General features: G+C 33.8%; 2 protein-coding genes across 2 annotated transcripts; both read left to right on the top strand.

The window, feature by feature from the left end:
* The first annotated feature begins 4,677 nt into the window (after window positions 1-4,677).
* LOC105124298 (probable inactive receptor kinase At4g23740) lies at window positions 4,678-8,956 on the top strand. Its single transcript, XM_011024257.1, has 3 exons — window positions 4,678-4,868; window positions 5,487-6,789; window positions 7,998-8,956. The coding sequence occupies exons 2-3, from the start codon at window positions 5,556-5,558 to the stop codon at window positions 8,630-8,632; spliced, it is 1,869 nt and encodes a 622-aa protein (XP_011022559.1). The 5' UTR covers window positions 4,678-4,868; window positions 5,487-5,555; the 3' UTR covers window positions 8,633-8,956.
* A 659-nt stretch (window positions 8,957-9,615) lies between these two features.
* On the top strand, window positions 9,616-13,561 carry LOC105124297 (ubiquitin-conjugating enzyme E2-17 kDa-like). The gene is made up of 6 exons (XM_011024256.1): window positions 9,616-9,770; window positions 9,871-9,957; window positions 10,849-10,976; window positions 12,098-12,202; window positions 12,979-13,138; window positions 13,225-13,561. The coding sequence occupies exons 2-5, from the start codon at window positions 9,888-9,890 to the stop codon at window positions 13,120-13,122; spliced, it is 447 nt and encodes a 148-aa protein (XP_011022558.1). The 5' UTR covers window positions 9,616-9,770; window positions 9,871-9,887; the 3' UTR covers window positions 13,123-13,138; window positions 13,225-13,561.
* Window positions 13,562-15,507: the final 1,946 nt, after the last annotated feature.

Below are 15,507 nucleotides of genomic sequence, written 5' to 3'. Positions count from 1 at the left end.
CGTTTTCCTTTCTGGTTTCGTTTGCTTTCAATTCTTGATTTTCCTCGGTCGATTTCTATCCTTTTCATATCAACGGTATCTTATTTCGATTAGCCCTCCCTGTCTATGATCAACTTAGCTACATCCTCCTCTTCGAGTCTCTTCTCTTCTTCCATTTTGGACTTCTCAATCTGTAATCAGAAAACAAAATCCCGTTATGTGAATAGTGTGAAGAACATCCACACAACAAGTGTAAGGAAATGATTTCTTTTTATTTTCTTATTTAGATAGCGAAATTCTCTCATCCTAAGAACTCCTAAACCAGCCAACAAAAACGAAAGAAGAACCCAAACAAACCACAAATAGCATATATTTTATGTAGTCCGTCTAACGGCATAAAGTAGTCAACAAAAAGAGAGCTTCCACAAAAGAGATTCAGAAGATAGTGCGAGAGAGGATAGCAGAAATTTTTTTGAAAGCAAGGTCAAACATCTCATTAACCTTTTTTTTTAATTAATATAAATATTTGAATTAATTTATATTTCATTAATCTTATAAATTTTAAAATTAATAATTATCTAAATTTTTAATTTTCATTATATTAGTAACAACGAGATTCAAACTTGAGATTATAGAAAAAATAAATTCTTTATTTTTAAACTTTTACTACTAAATTATTTATAAAATAATTAAGTTCATAAATGATTGAAGCATGATTTCTTAACTTAAAAATATAGATATAATAATATTAATTTTAATAAAAATAAAATTTATATCCATAGAATCTATAAATAAAAAAATTATGTAAAAGTACAATAATAATAAGAAGAATCATTAACCTAAATTTTTATTATGTTTTTTACTTTATATTAATTTTTTATATTATTTTGATATAGTGATATTAAAAATAATTTTTAAAAAATTAAAAATATATTATTTTAATATATTTATAAAAACAATCATTACTATATTATTAATATACTACTAATACACAAGGGACCAAAACCATGTCCCCACGATACAAAAACAAAACAGTCCGACACTTGCCACTTCAATATTCCCTGCCTGCACCAGATGAGGCCAATTTCTTACCAAATCGAAATTGAATTATTGGTTTTGCAATTGGTAGGCCGTGTCAAGTTGCCTGTATTCTTCCTCCAATTGAAAGAATCCTGCAAAAAAAAAAAACAAAAAAAATAAAGCATCAGCCTCCTAAAATCCCCCTGTCTTTCACTCGGGCACAAGGGCATGGCTCTAGCCAATAAGGAGCCATTGAAAGATCCATTTGCGACTTTTCCTTTAACCTCTTCCTTTTGTTTTTCCTCCATAGTTTGGAATTTTGGATGCTTCCATGAAGAATAAATAGGGTTGCCAGATGGGGTTTTGAGACACTTGTCATGGTATGAGTGGTTCAGCTTGTTGGGCCTTCACGGGGAACTTGCACACAATTTTGTATGGTTTGACCCAGCTATGCAGACAATAATGTGGGCCAGTGATTTAATTGCTTTGTGACAACAGCAATTAATTCCGAAGGGAAAAACATTGTTAACTTAAATGTGAGAGAATTTACCGTTAATTTCAAAAAATAAAAAAAATCATGAACCAGCTGTTGAGGTAATATGAACTTTTCAGAATGTACGTTGGTTATTATTAGATTCATCAAGGAGAAGCAGGTTTTTTTGCATTTTAAAAGTACTATGAAAAGAATAAATTATCTTTTAAAAACTAGACTTGTTTAACCGGTGTTCAAGAGATTTTTTTGTATTTTTATTTTTATTATTATTATTATCATCAAGTTAAAAGAGATTGTGAGGTGCACTTCTGAATTGGAAGGTTGCCGTTAAGAATGAGAGGGATACAAATTCAAAACTGAAAAACTCAAATAACTGTGTTTGGAAACATAGTTATAATAATTTTTTAAAGTATTATAATAATAGTTTTTTTTAGTTTTTAAAAATTATTTTTAAGATCAATATATAAAATATATTAATTTAAAATAAAAATATTTTTTTAAAATATATTACCAAATAGGTTAAGTCAACTCTTGCGACAATAGATGAAGTTGGGTCCATTTTTTCTTAATGGGTCAGATTTTATTATTTTTCATTTGCTGTTAGAATGACTTGGTGTTGACAAAAACGAAGGGGAATGTCTTTGGTTTTTCATGTAACTTTATTTAATTCACAGTTTCATAACAACTTGCTGATTTATTATATTATATAATGCAATGAAAGAATTAGGTATGTTTAAGATGCTATAATCAAAATAAAAAATAATATTTAAAAACATAGTTAAAATTATATTTTTAAAAAAATTTAAATTTTATTTACTTAATTTTATTTTTTCATATTTATTTGGCAGAAAGTTGGAGTATATTGTTTTTTATATATATATAAAAAGGTTTTTCTACTAAGTTATTGTAATTTTAAAAAATTATTATTTTTTACTATTATAACTTATTTTTTATTATTTAATTAAATAAAACCAACTTACATGATTAAACAATATCATAATCCAAGTTGTAATATTATAATCCCAGTTGTAATTTTTTTTTATTTCTTCAAAGCGTGCTAGTGGTATCAGAACATATTTTTTTATAAAAAATAATACTGTCCTATGACATAACACAGGCCCACGTATAGTCTATAGCTAATCATAAAAATAAAGTTAATTCTTGTTACACAAAATGTGTTTGACACGTTGACAATACTTTAAAAGGTATGGATGCTTTACCATGCAAAAACACGTTGTGGATTCCCTCATTATGGACTCAATGTTCATGGATGTTCTTCTTTTTTTTTGCCCTTAGAAGACCAAACAGGTAGTTGTTTTTTTTTAAAAAAAGGTCGAGGAAATGGGTTCCCTTAATTTTTTAAGTTTAACAAAAAAAATTAATTTTAATTCAAAACTTTATTTTTTCTTTTTTATTTAAAATTCATAGTTTAAAAAAAAAGAGAAAACATCATCGTATTCTAAAAATAAAGAAAAAATCATTATTAACACTAATTTTAACTATTAAAACGATCATTTTTTATGCCAATAAATTTAATTTGATCAAAAGAATTATTCTAGTACTGCCTTTAAATTTTTTAAAAAACAAATCCAAGTAAAGAAAATATTATTAGTTTAAGGTTGATTTTGATTTTTTGCATGGTTTTTTAAGATTATTGATGGGGTTATTAAGTGTACAGGAGATTTTTAAATATTTTAGGTAAATAAATAGGTTGAAAATCTAATTTTCAGGCAAAAAATATTTAGAACTTACTTTTTTGATAACTCTTGATTGATGAAAACTAGGCTAGTAGATAATGGTTATTTATAGTTTTTTTAAAAAAATTTAAGGAGCAAATGATATATCATTCATTTTTTAAAAAAAAAAATAAGCAAGTAATGTATTCTTTACCCTCTAGAAAAAAAAAATGTCACGCTTTTTTACAGGCTAGACATACAAATAAGGTATACCCCTAACTTGTTTGTATTTTTATTTTTTTATTTAATATATTTTTAATCCCTTGAAATTTTAAAAAACACATCATTTCATTATTTGTTTTTTTAAATGTCTTTTTTATTTAACCTGTAAAAAATTATTTTTTTGTTATCATTTTTTAAATAAATTAGGGTTATTTTTTTATTTCAATTCCATGTCCAACCCTTTTTTTTTATGCAGAAGAAGTTCAATGTACATTCACCTAGATTATATTTAATTAAATGAGGTGTATGACCCAAATTACAGGTCTGATAGGTTAATCCTAGTTAATTCAAGTTTTTTTATATAATTTTTTAAATTAAATATTTTTATTTTTGATTTTTTTTTTCATTGTTGTTTTACATTTATTATAAAAAAAAAACATGTCAAAAGAGCATGTATATTGTTGTTTTCTAAAAAACATTATCTAGTTGGCAACAAAACATGGACAAAATGACTAGTTGTTTCCTATTTATCATAACATATTTTTTAAGTTTTGAAAGTATGATTATAATCCCTAACTTGTCCCATTTCACACTTATTAGCTAACCCTAAAACTACACCATGGACTTGGAACGGACTAATATTTTCTTATCCAATGCCAACAATATATTATATAATCTTAGCCATGCCCCACATTTCGCAAAGACAGAAGATGAGACGCGCACACCAGACCACTATTCCTATATTATCCAATCCAACGGCCCAAACTAACGTCACCCCACTTCCTAGCACCATAATCAACGGCTAAGATCATTCTAACCACATCAATCACAAAAATTCACAGACCCTACACTCTTCAATCCAGAAACAAAACGACATCACGTAATGATCAGACATACTTCTCATACAGTTCGGCCAAATTTAATACTTCTCCCCACCTGTGCGTCCCTCATTCTTCCACGTCACCTCCAGTTTCCCCGTTCACCGTTATTTTTCTCCCCAGCCAGTAACTCAAACGAAACCCCCATACCACCACTCCACAGCATTTGCAGAAATCATGCACGGTCCCTATACCTTCAGTGTTGTTTCTATTAAACCCTATATTTTAAATCATGCCAAATCAATCCTTTTATTTTCAACAATGATATCTATACGAATGCCAATTACTATGTGGAATTGGATGGAGGACCTCAAACTGATTTCAATTTGAGATGGAAGAGCATATATGACCAAAAAGTACTTGATTTGATCAAATATAAGAAGAAAAAGGACTATAATAATTTCTAGCAAAAACATAAAAACACACGCATTTCCACTATCGGTTACTGAAAAAACCCATGAAACATAGCCGTTGTTAATTTATCTCTCTCTCTCTCTCTCCAGCATGAAAAATATTGACAGATTTTATTTATAGTACTCTTGCAGAACTGAGAGCACTATTGTTTTCAAGCTACTTTACCCTTCAAAGAAATCATAACTTGTATGTTTTCACCTTTCTTTCTTTCACTTTTTTATTTTTTATTTATTTTTATCTAATTCATCTTTGTCATGCAATGTGTCATTTCATTGGAATGCATTTTCTTAGTATGCTACTAATTTGTAATTCTGGGTTTTGCTTGAGGTTGGTTTGTTAGTGTTACAGATCTGAAAAATTAAGGTACGAGTCAACTGTTAAGCGTGTGTGTACTATGTTGCAAAAGAGCGAGTAAGATTGTTTGTGCTGGCTTACCTTTGTGTTGGGTTTTGTGATGTTTGTGTTTTTTGAGAAATTGAGCAGAAAAGTTAGGGAAGCAAAAAACAAAAAGAGAAGAGCATGAATCTGGTGAAGAAATTCTTGCTTTAAAAATTGAAATGAGTCCACTTTTTGACCAAAACCCATTATTCAAAGTCTGCAAAAGTTTCGTTCTTTAACGTGTAAAACAACCCAGAGTTCATCTCTACTTTTCTAGACAATTATCTCGGAATTTGCCTTTCTCTTTTTTGCTCTTTCCCTCGTTTATTCACATTCTGTGTTCGTTTTTTTATTTTAGAAGTCGTACTTTTTTATTTTATTCATTTATTTTTGTCCTGGCTTGTAACCATAGACGCCATTTTGCAGGGAAAGAGAGAGAGAGTGAAACAAAACCCTCCAAGGAAAAAGCAAGAAACAGCTCGTTTTTTTGCTTCCATGGAAGCGAAGCACATTTTGTGTTTCATTTTACTGGTGTGGTTTGTTTTGTTTCAAGTAAATGCAGACCCAGTTGAGGATAAGCAAGCATTGCTTGATTTTGTTAACTATTTGCCACATTCTCGGTCTTTAAACTGGAATGAGAGCTCCCCAGTTTGCAAAAACTGGAGTGGAGTCATTTGCAGTGGAGATGGGACTCGTGTAATTTCTGTAAGGTTGCCTGGTGTTGGATTTCATGGCCCGATTCCACCAAATACTCTCAGTCGTCTCTCAGCATTGCAGGTTTTGAGCCTTAGATCTAATGGTATCAGTGGGGAGTTCCCTTTTGATTTCTCTAATTTAAAGAATTTGTCTTTTCTTTATCTTCAGTATAATAATTTATCTGGGTCATTGCCATTTGATTTTTCTGTTTGGACTAATCTTACCATTGTTAATCTGTCCAACAATCGGTTTAATGGGAGTATTCCTTATTCGTTTTCGAATTTGAGTCACCTTGCTGTTTTGAATCTCGCGAACAATTCGTTTTCTGGTGAAGTCCCTGATTTTAATTTACCAAAGCTGCAGCAGATAAACATGTCTAATAATAATCTTACTGGTAGTGTACCAAGGTCACTTAGAAGATTCCCTAAGTCAGTGTTTTCTGGTAACAACATTCCATTTGAAGCTTTTCCTCCTCATGCTCCGCCGGTTGTTACTCCATCTGCCACACCCTATCCAAGATCTAGGAATAGTAGGGGACTTGGTGAAAAAGCATTGCTAGGGATTATAGTTGCTGCTTGTGTTTTGGGGCTTGTAGCATTTGTTTACTTGATAGTTGTTTGTTGCTCGAGAAAGAAGGGCGAGGATGAGTTTTCAGGGAAGTTGCAGAAAGGAGGAATGTCCCCAGAGAAAGTGGTATCAAGGAGTCAGGATGCTAATAATAGATTGACTTTCTTTGAGGGGTGTAACTATGCATTTGATTTGGAAGATTTGTTGAGGGCTTCTGCTGAGATACTGGGAAAAGGTACATTTGGTATGGCTTATAAGGCTATTCTGGAGGACGCAACCACAGTGGTTGTGAAGAGGTTGAAGGAAGTGAGTGTTGGGAAGCGAGACTTTGAGCAGCAGATGGAGGTTGTTGGAAGTATTAGGCATGAGAATGTGGTTGAACTGAAGGCGTATTACTATTCCAAAGATGAGAAGCTGATGGTGTATGATTATTACAGTCAGGGGAGCGTTGCCTCCATGCTACATGGTATGTTGCCTTTTTTCAATATTCTTTTTTTTTTTTTTGCTTACATTCTTGGAGTTCATTTATGCTTGCCATTTCTAAAACAGCAAAAATAAAATGCCAGTATTAGTAAATTTCATTTTCAGAACTAGATGCTTTCAAAGATTATTTATTCAGCATACATGCAGGTTCTGTTTGAGTTCTTGTCATAGCATACATGCATGCATTATACATGTGTGAATTCTGTTCCAACTTAACTGGAGGAAATTCACCGCACCTATCCTCTAGATGATTCTGATAGTGTAATACTCTAATACATATTTGCTTAATGTCTGATACATGCTTGTTGAAAGATCTGCTTAAGGACCACTACTCAAGGGCAAGGCAGCCAACTTTTGTTGCTATCTTTGAATGGGCTTCGGTTCATGCATGATATGCCCTGCTGGCCTTGCTAGGTGTGGTGTACTTTGGAAAAGTAAAGGTGGACTTCTTGTTTCATCATCTATGCGTTGTAACTCTTACTGCCTAAAAGAATGCATGAAAGTAATATTGATGGCGGAGTATGTGCTTGTGTCCTATTTAGGAATATTTAGGCAAAGCTGTAAGATTTAACAGAAACTGTGGCCCTTAAGTGCAATCAAGAGGGGAATCCTTTCCTAAATTGCAGTTAAGCTAGTGATTGAATTGAGAATTACTGAGATTCTTGAAATGGAAAGAGAGTTTCGTAGATGGACTTATCGAGATAATCTTTGAGTCTGTTCATGATTTTTCTTTTCCCCATATGTGATCTCTGCACAGTTTGAGTATCTATTTTTAGCAGGAAATCCATGATATCAGATAGTTGTAATTTAGTGGTGAGATCAATGTGAGACACGACTGAAAAACTATGACATCTTTACTAAAATTGAATTTTCTAGAACAAATGCTTCCATTATTTTCCAGAAAGGATTGATTTGCTCTTTAGTTGAATACTTGTCACATGAAGATTCATCCGAGTGCAGGAGAAGGTTGGTTGGTCATGTAAGCCATAATGGAACTGTAAGGTTTGCTGTCTGAGGAACAGTCAAATCTTGCGATCATGTATGGCTATTCCTCAACTTTGAGAATTTTCTAGTAAGACATACCATGTGGTGGATGCTTGTTGATCTCCTCCATGCTGTTTTCTTTTGTGTGTAAATTGGTTAATGACTTGGAGTTGCATATATCATCTGATGCATTGGGAAAATTTGCAGGAAAAAGAGGAGGTGAGCGAATCCCTCTTGATTGGGACACCAGAATGAGAATTGCTATAGGTGCAGCAAGAGGCATTGCTCTTATCCATGCAGAGAATGGTGGGAAATTTGTCCATGGAAACATCAAATCCTCCAACATCTTTCTTAATTCTCAGTGTTATGGTTGTGTATCTGATCTTGGTTTAGTGACTATAACAAGCTCATTAGCCCCACCAATTGCTCGTGCTGCTGGTTATCGTGCCCCAGAAATAGCAGACACCCGGAAAGCAGCACAGCCTTCTGATATCTACAGCTTTGGAGTGGTGTTACTGGAGCTTCTCACTGGAAAGTCCCCCATTCATACCACTGGAAGTGATGAGATTATCCACTTAGTCAGGTGGGTTCATTCTGTTGTTAGGGAGGAGTGGACAGCTGAGGTGTTTGATGTTGAGCTGATGAGGTATCCAAACATCGAGGAAGAGATGGTGGAGATGTTGCAGATAGCAATGTCCTGCGTGGTGAGAATGCCAGACCAAAGACCTAAAATGACAGAGGTGGTGAAAATGATAGAGAATGTCCGGCAGATCGATCCTGAGAATCATCAACCTTCTGAAAGTTCTACACCGCCACCTCTGCTGGTTGAAAGAGAATCCTGAATCTCCTTAAGAGCAAGCTGATCCATTCGGTCTACCTTTTTCTTTATTTTTTAAATCTTTTTCTTTATTTTTCCCTGTCTGGTTTTTTATCATCTCAATTTTTGCATACTGTTCCAGTGAACTGTTTCTGATGAAACTTTAGTCATCTAGATCCTAGTGAGAGAGATAAGGTTGGGCAAATCAGCATATCAGTGGACTTTTGATGCCTGAGAAAGTGGTTCTGTGCATCAGCAGCTTATTGATCCATGTAAATGTTAAAGCATTTTTCTCTCAACTAATATTCTTGATTGAATGCAAAATCATGCTAGTTGCATATTTTATGAACGACTACTTAAGCAGAGAGAACCCTGATGCCCCACTGTGATTGCTATTGAAAAGCGTGAAGTCGGATAAGCTCGAAGGACAGACATTCTTTATCAAGATTCAGTTAGTCTTCCCTGAAGATCAGTTTGCTTTGGTGCTAAACTGATCTTCAGAAAGAGTAACTAGTGATTTTACTTGTGTTTTCCTGTACTGGCGGAATTAATCAATATAATCTTCACGTGTTACCACACAATGTAATGATGTCTGGGCTAGTTTTATGAGATACCATCTACTTTAATTATATGATCTCAAGATTTTATCCCACAAAATATGCAATCTAAAGCTTCACGGGGTCCATATAATTACTTCAAGATCACTTTTGTATATATCCCTGTAGGAAATCAGCACAGGCTCTGTAGTGGCATTAATATAGAATCAATCTAGTAAACATCAAATGGAAGATACTGAAAGAATCACGTAGAGGAAGGAAGTGTAAGGGTAAGTGTACCAAAGATTTTAGTAAAGAGATTAAAATGTTAAAAGCCAAAAGCTTGACATACCGAAATGTAATTTACCCCAGCTTATTACAAAAACACTTCATGTCTATGGATTTGAAGGAATCTGTGGGTCCCCCCATAAAGGATAAAAAGGAATCAACCAATCACCACAAAGACAATTCACACTAACAATAATAACACCACCTAATTACTCTCCCTGGTCTTACAAAACTGTTCTGTCCATTCATCAGATTTCCCCCTCCCTTTTCATTTTCCCCATCTCAAAGAATCTTCAATCCATAATAACAAGTGTAACAAGGAGGGGGGGGATCTCTCAGGTACTGCACGTTCTTTCTTTGATCACATGCAACTGTGCTATAATTCTTTTTTATTTATTTCTTATTATTAGTTTTTATTAAGAGCTGGTGAATTTTGCAGGGGGGCTTTGGTAAGTGATGGCATCGAAACGGATCTTGAAAGAACTCAAGGATCTCCAGAAAGATCCTCCTACTTCTTGCAGCGCAGGTTGAAATCGAGATCTAATCGCTTTTTATTTATGGGTTTTCGTTTTCATTTTCTTTCGTGTAAGAATGGAGCTGTCTTTGTTATGTTTTGGTTTTTGGTGTTTTTTTTGGACAAAATAAGGTTTTATAAGTTTTTTTTTTCAGTGTATGATGTGTCCTTCTGAAGTTGTTTTGAAAGAAAAAAGGTTATTTCTTTTTTGAGAGTTGTGGTTGCGAGATGAGTATGTTTAAATGGAGTTTTAGCTTGACCGATTCGGTCTATGTTTGTGATGATCAGAGAGGTGAAAACTTGTTTGTGGATGGAAATTTCAACAAGTTGAGGGCTGCATTTGTTATTGATGGAAAGTGGTAAACAATGGTTTGAACATACAAGACCTTCTATTCAAAATAAGGTGTTGCTATTGTTGGAAGGAAAAGACTTAGATTAGGGCCTTGTGGATATTCATTGCTTGGAGTGAAGAAGAGTTTGGTTTTAAGGATGTTCTATATACACGGAGCAATATAAGTCATGAGCTATTGTGTATTTTTTGGGTCGAACCTCAATCTGTAGTATGTCTTCTACAATTTCCTTTAAGTTTTTATTGTGCTAAATCTTGTTAAATCTAAAAATTGAAGAATTCTTTGTCTGAAATCTATGATGGTGTAGCTACAAGGGCAAGCAAAATGCTCTGCCACAAATGTAGTGGTCATTTTCTGTCTTTCTATTTCCAAAATTCTGATTGGGAATTCATGGAAATCCTTTTTTCTGTTGCAAGAATTACAGCGCAATCTGCTTTGTTTTCTTCTATTTGTAGTTTTACTATGTATTAACTTCCAACTCTGGTATTTTAGGTTAGTTTCAGAACGGTCCCTCCCCTGATTTTTTTCTGCTTTCATTGATATGCATCTTTAGGCCCTGTTGCTGAAGACATGTTCCATTGGCAAGCTACGATTATGGGTCCTCCTGATAGTCCATATGCAGGGGGGGTCTTTCTGGTTACAATTCATTTTCCTCCAGACTATCCATTTAAACCTCCTAAGGTACTTAATTGACTTAACAAGGTCATCATCGCGTAGCAGTTTCATATTTTCCTCCCTGACTTGTCACTTCCTTTGAACTACCATTATGTGATTGGGCATTCCGAATAATGGTACTTTCTCATATTTGGTATACTAGCATGAACATTTAGAGCATGAACCATTAACAAACATGGCAGGATTTTGTTTTCATCTTGAGATGCTATGTGTAAGCTGATATGTCTGTTTCTGAAGAGCTGTGCTAGACATCACAGCCAACTTAAAATTAGTGGTTATGGTTTAGAGTTGCAACCACAATTGCATCTACTGGTGCTCATTGGTTGGGAACATTCATTGCTAAACTGTATTGAAGATGACGTCAAACTCTATCCACAGTTGCTTGAATCTGTTTTCGTTGTTGCTACATCATCCTGTTTGTTGCTCAATTGATGGTAGAATATTTGACACAAGATGTTAGGCATATAAGCTCCAAGAATACCATTTTGCGGAACTTAGTCTTGTAAGTTCCAAAAGAATCGCTATAAACTGTGAACTTATCAAGAGCATCTGCTGGCATCAAAACAAGGGGTTTGTTTTAAGGATTTTTTCTCTTGCCAGCCCCTGTCAAGCTGCCCTCCTTTCCCTTGGAGATGAGTAGTCTCTTTTTTTCACCGAGGCCCATAAAGAGACTAGTGCCAAAAGAGACAACAGGAACTCAAGAACTTCTTCCTGGAGAGAGTCGTGGCCATGGTCTGGAACGTGCTCTAGATATCCGAAACAGGTGTTTTTGAACCTGGGAAGATAAAGTCTGTATCATTCTTGGTAGTCCTAATGTCTGTGTGAGCGATCCTCGATGCAGATGAATAGAAGAAGGATACTGTTATATCCCTTTGAAGAGCAAATAGTCATTGCTTTTGTGGGCACTTTGTGCTTCACGTCATCAAATTTGGAATCTCCTGATATCGAATTCTAAAAACCAGTGAGAGGTTTCCCATTCTTCTTTGATCTGTCTTTGAAATGGCTTTGTTGGTTATCGCCATTTGTTTTAAACATTCTGAGAAGTTTCATAGAATGGGTGAATTTTTTTATTTTCTTGTAGTTCTATTTTACTCACTTTGTTGCCATTCTTTTGGATATTCTTGCAGGTTGCTTTCAGGACAAAGGTCTTTCACCCGAATATCAACAGCAATGGTAGCATTTGCCTTGATATCTTGAAGGAGCAGTGGAGCCCTGCCCTCACTATATCTAAGGTTGTTATTTAGTAGCAACATAAATATGCTGTATAAAAATGAATGTTTTATAATTTTTTAATTATTTTCAATTTTAATTATCCCTAGCACTTTTGTGCTTCTTAGATGAAAGACATTACCAACCAAAATAAGGCAAAATACACTTTTGAGTTTTGCATGTGCTTTTGGGGTGTGCTAACATGGGAAAATTATTTTACCTGCTTAGGTTTTTGTTTTCATTGTCATGTCTTATATTCTTAGTGGGGCATTGCAGCAACAGAAAATAGTCATGAAATTGATCACTTGCCACAGTTTGCTGATAGATTCTCGTCATTTTGAAGGTCTCATTCATAATGGTGTTTTTTGTCTTTAAATGTTATCTAGAGCACAAAGGAGTGGTAGTTATTTGATTTGCATGAGTTTTTGAACACTTTATAGAAGTTTCAAAATTTTATATGAATAAGATTGTTGCTGGTTGGTATCCCCTTTTTTAAGTTGAAATCAAGCTTCTGAAATGCATTGTAACGCATTTGTCAAATGCAACAAGGTTTTCCCTAAAGTTTTTGGTCGTGAGTTATGTAGATGTCATGGTTGACAATTCATTCCCCAGCTGCGTTTTTTTCTTTTTTTTTTTTTCATCCTATAGCGTTAGATGTTTGCTTGGGACATGAGAGCAGTCATTTTGCCAAGTTGTTGAAATCATACTCTGATGTGCTCCCGGTTTTGATTTCTGCTAGTTGTGGTTTATCTGCTTGTGTTATGCAAAAGGAGAAAGTTTCTCATTCATATGTTTTCAGGTGTTGCTTTCGATTTGTTCTTTATTGACGGATCCAAATCCCGATGACCCTCTGGTGCCTGAGATTGCCCACATGTACAAGACTGACAGGAGCAAATACGAGACAACTGCAAGGAGCTGGACCCAGAAGTATGCAATGGGTTGATGTGCTGCTATGTGATTTATAGGGAAGCTTCTTTCCCAGTGACCTTGATCATTAAATTATCATGTATTGATTAAGTAGTGTGCCTCTTATGAGTGAGCCAAAAGGGAGATGATCAATTACTGCCCCACTGATATACATTTGCTGCTTTAATTGTTTGTATGGGAAATTGCGTTTAGTACTTTGAAAAGCCTGTTTTACATATCTTAATGTATCAACCTTGTATCCCTATTTTCAAAAATCATGTTCAGAAACCACATAGTAAGATGAGCTGCATTCCTCCATGTTACATCCACAACTACCATGAGTGATTGCAGAGTTTTTCTTTCTTCCATTACCGGAGATGTTGATGTTAAGGAGCAGGGTTGCTTTTGAACTTGAAGATGCACCATGGATGATTCTTTGCTAGGGAATAGTAATAGATTCAGTTGTGTTATCAAAACAGGGTTTTGCAACGCTTACTATAATTGTTTTTCATAATTGTTTTTTTTTAATATCAAAAGGAACATGCAAAAAAAAGAAGAGGAAATGAACAGAGACAATTGGACCAAGAGCAATAGGCATCGGGAAAATCAATAAAGCAACAGGCTGTATGTTTCACGATTTGGGTAGCAGAACCTGCAGTTAAGACAGGCCTTTGTCCTTGGACCTCGGCCTCAACTCCGAAGCTTCAGATCATGGGAAAACAAGCTAATAGGCTCTTACTACTGATAGAGGCCTCCATGGGGTAGCTTCATATAACGTTGCCTGGACTAGGTTTATAGGAGCGACTCCAACGAGAAAGAAAAACAATATATTTCAAGAGTTCTTCCTGGCTTCCAAGACAAAAAAGGAGAAGAAAGAAAGATTGAAGATAGGATGACTAATGAGCGACTTCAAAGCACATTTTGATTATTGGGTTACTTTTTTGGTTTCTTCATTTTTTTCTTTTCTAATTTCAAGGAGATGAAGTTGTAAGCCTTCATGAATTCATATTGTATGGTAGCACCGTCGTTTGTTGCCCTTACTGTACAATTTACTGACATAGTGACAGCAACAGTGACAATGACAAAATTGAAGAAAGATAGCTTTTTTCTTAAATCTAATTGCACGAACAGAGTCGCAGACACCTGACAATTTCTTGTTCGAGCGAGCCAGAAACATCAACAACGTTGAGAAAATGTTCCAAAAGAACTAGAAGAAAGGAGGACCCTTTCCATGAAAATATGTGTGGAGTGGGCTAGAAACCTAAGAGATATATAGGCCTAAACAGTTAATCAAAAGGAGCCTCCTTCTTGGACATATCTCGTTGGAGCTGGCTTCTATTATTGTTGGGGCATATAAAAGATGTGTTTAGCAAACCCCAGGCAGCCACCAAATTAAATTCAAGATTCCATGGCTTCCATTGTTGAAAACACAGCCAGATCCGTACAGATAAATTTGTCTTTTTAGCCATTAGCCTCAATGTAGGGTCGGTGACGCATTTATAAGCCAGCCCTTAAGCTATAGTACTTGGCATCCTTGCCATACCAAAAGCTATTCATGACTGTTGAACCCATTAATATATACTGACCATGTTGTCTCATACATGCACCTTCTTCTTTTTTCTTTTGTTCCATGGAAAAGAAAATTAAAATGATTAATATCTAGCCATCATATGCATTAAACAGTGCCAGATCTTTTATTCGAATTATTCGTTTAGAGCGAGCATATAGCTCCGTTTAGAAGTTTGTTAAAATTTAATTTTTTATTTAAAATTAATTCTTTTATATTTTTAAATTTTAAATATATATTTTAAATATATATTTTTTTTAAAAAAAAACCTAAAAAAACATCCACCAACCACTTAAGCATCCATATCACATCAAGAAAAGAAAACACAATACGAGCATCATCGTTGTTGAAAATAATGGAGCCAAAACCAAAACCAAAACAATATCTCATATATGTGCAAATGTTAACAAAACACTAAAACACAATGAATAGGTACTTTCCATGCTTTCCCCCACATGTTCTGGTGTGATAATAATAATAAAAATATTTTTTAAATTATATATTTTAAAAAACATTTATTTTTTAATATTAAATTTATTTTTATTAAATTACTCTATTTTTATGGTATGGATCACGAGTTTAACAGAATTAACCTGGTTAACTATTTTTTTATTTTTTTTAATTTAATCATTTAATATTAAAATAATTGAGAATTATGCTTTATAATTTATTTTATTTATTTTTGATAAAGTTTTTCAAGTTTAATGACCAGAGGATATCGCTTAATGAGTTTAACTCGAGTTAACTCGAGTTGTTTTTTGTGTTTTTTAATTATTTTTTTTAATTTTATCATTTAATATTATATTAGTTAAGAATTAAGTTTCATAATCTATTTTAATATTTTTTTATGGAGAT

The sequence above is a fragment of the Populus euphratica genome, unplaced genomic scaffold, assembly GCF_000495115.2.
Source record: "Populus euphratica unplaced genomic scaffold, PopEup_1.0 scaffold4.1, whole genome shotgun sequence".
Lineage (NCBI taxonomy): Eukaryota > Viridiplantae > Streptophyta > Magnoliopsida > Malpighiales > Salicaceae > Populus > Populus euphratica.
The sequence above is the reverse complement of the archived record's forward strand: the minus strand, read 5'-3'. Positions and strand labels throughout refer to the sequence as shown.

Coding starts and splice junctions, on each gene's coding strand:
- LOC105124298 (XM_011024257.1), top strand. CDS start 5,556: ATGGAAGCGAAGCACATTTTGTGTTTCATTTTACTGGTGTGGTTTGTT. Junction 6,790..7,997: donor CGTTGCCTCCATGCTACATG/GTATGTTGCCTT, acceptor GAAAATTTGCAG/GAAAAAGAGGAGGTGAGCGA.
- LOC105124297 (XM_011024256.1), top strand. CDS start 9,888: ATGGCATCGAAACGGATCTTGAAAGAACTCAAGGATCTCCAGAAAGAT. Junction 9,958..10,848: donor TCCTACTTCTTGCAGCGCAG/GTTGAAATCGAG, acceptor ATGCATCTTTAG/GCCCTGTTGCTGAAGACATG. Junction 10,977..12,097: donor ATCCATTTAAACCTCCTAAG/GTACTTAATTGA, acceptor ATATTCTTGCAG/GTTGCTTTCAGGACAAAGGT.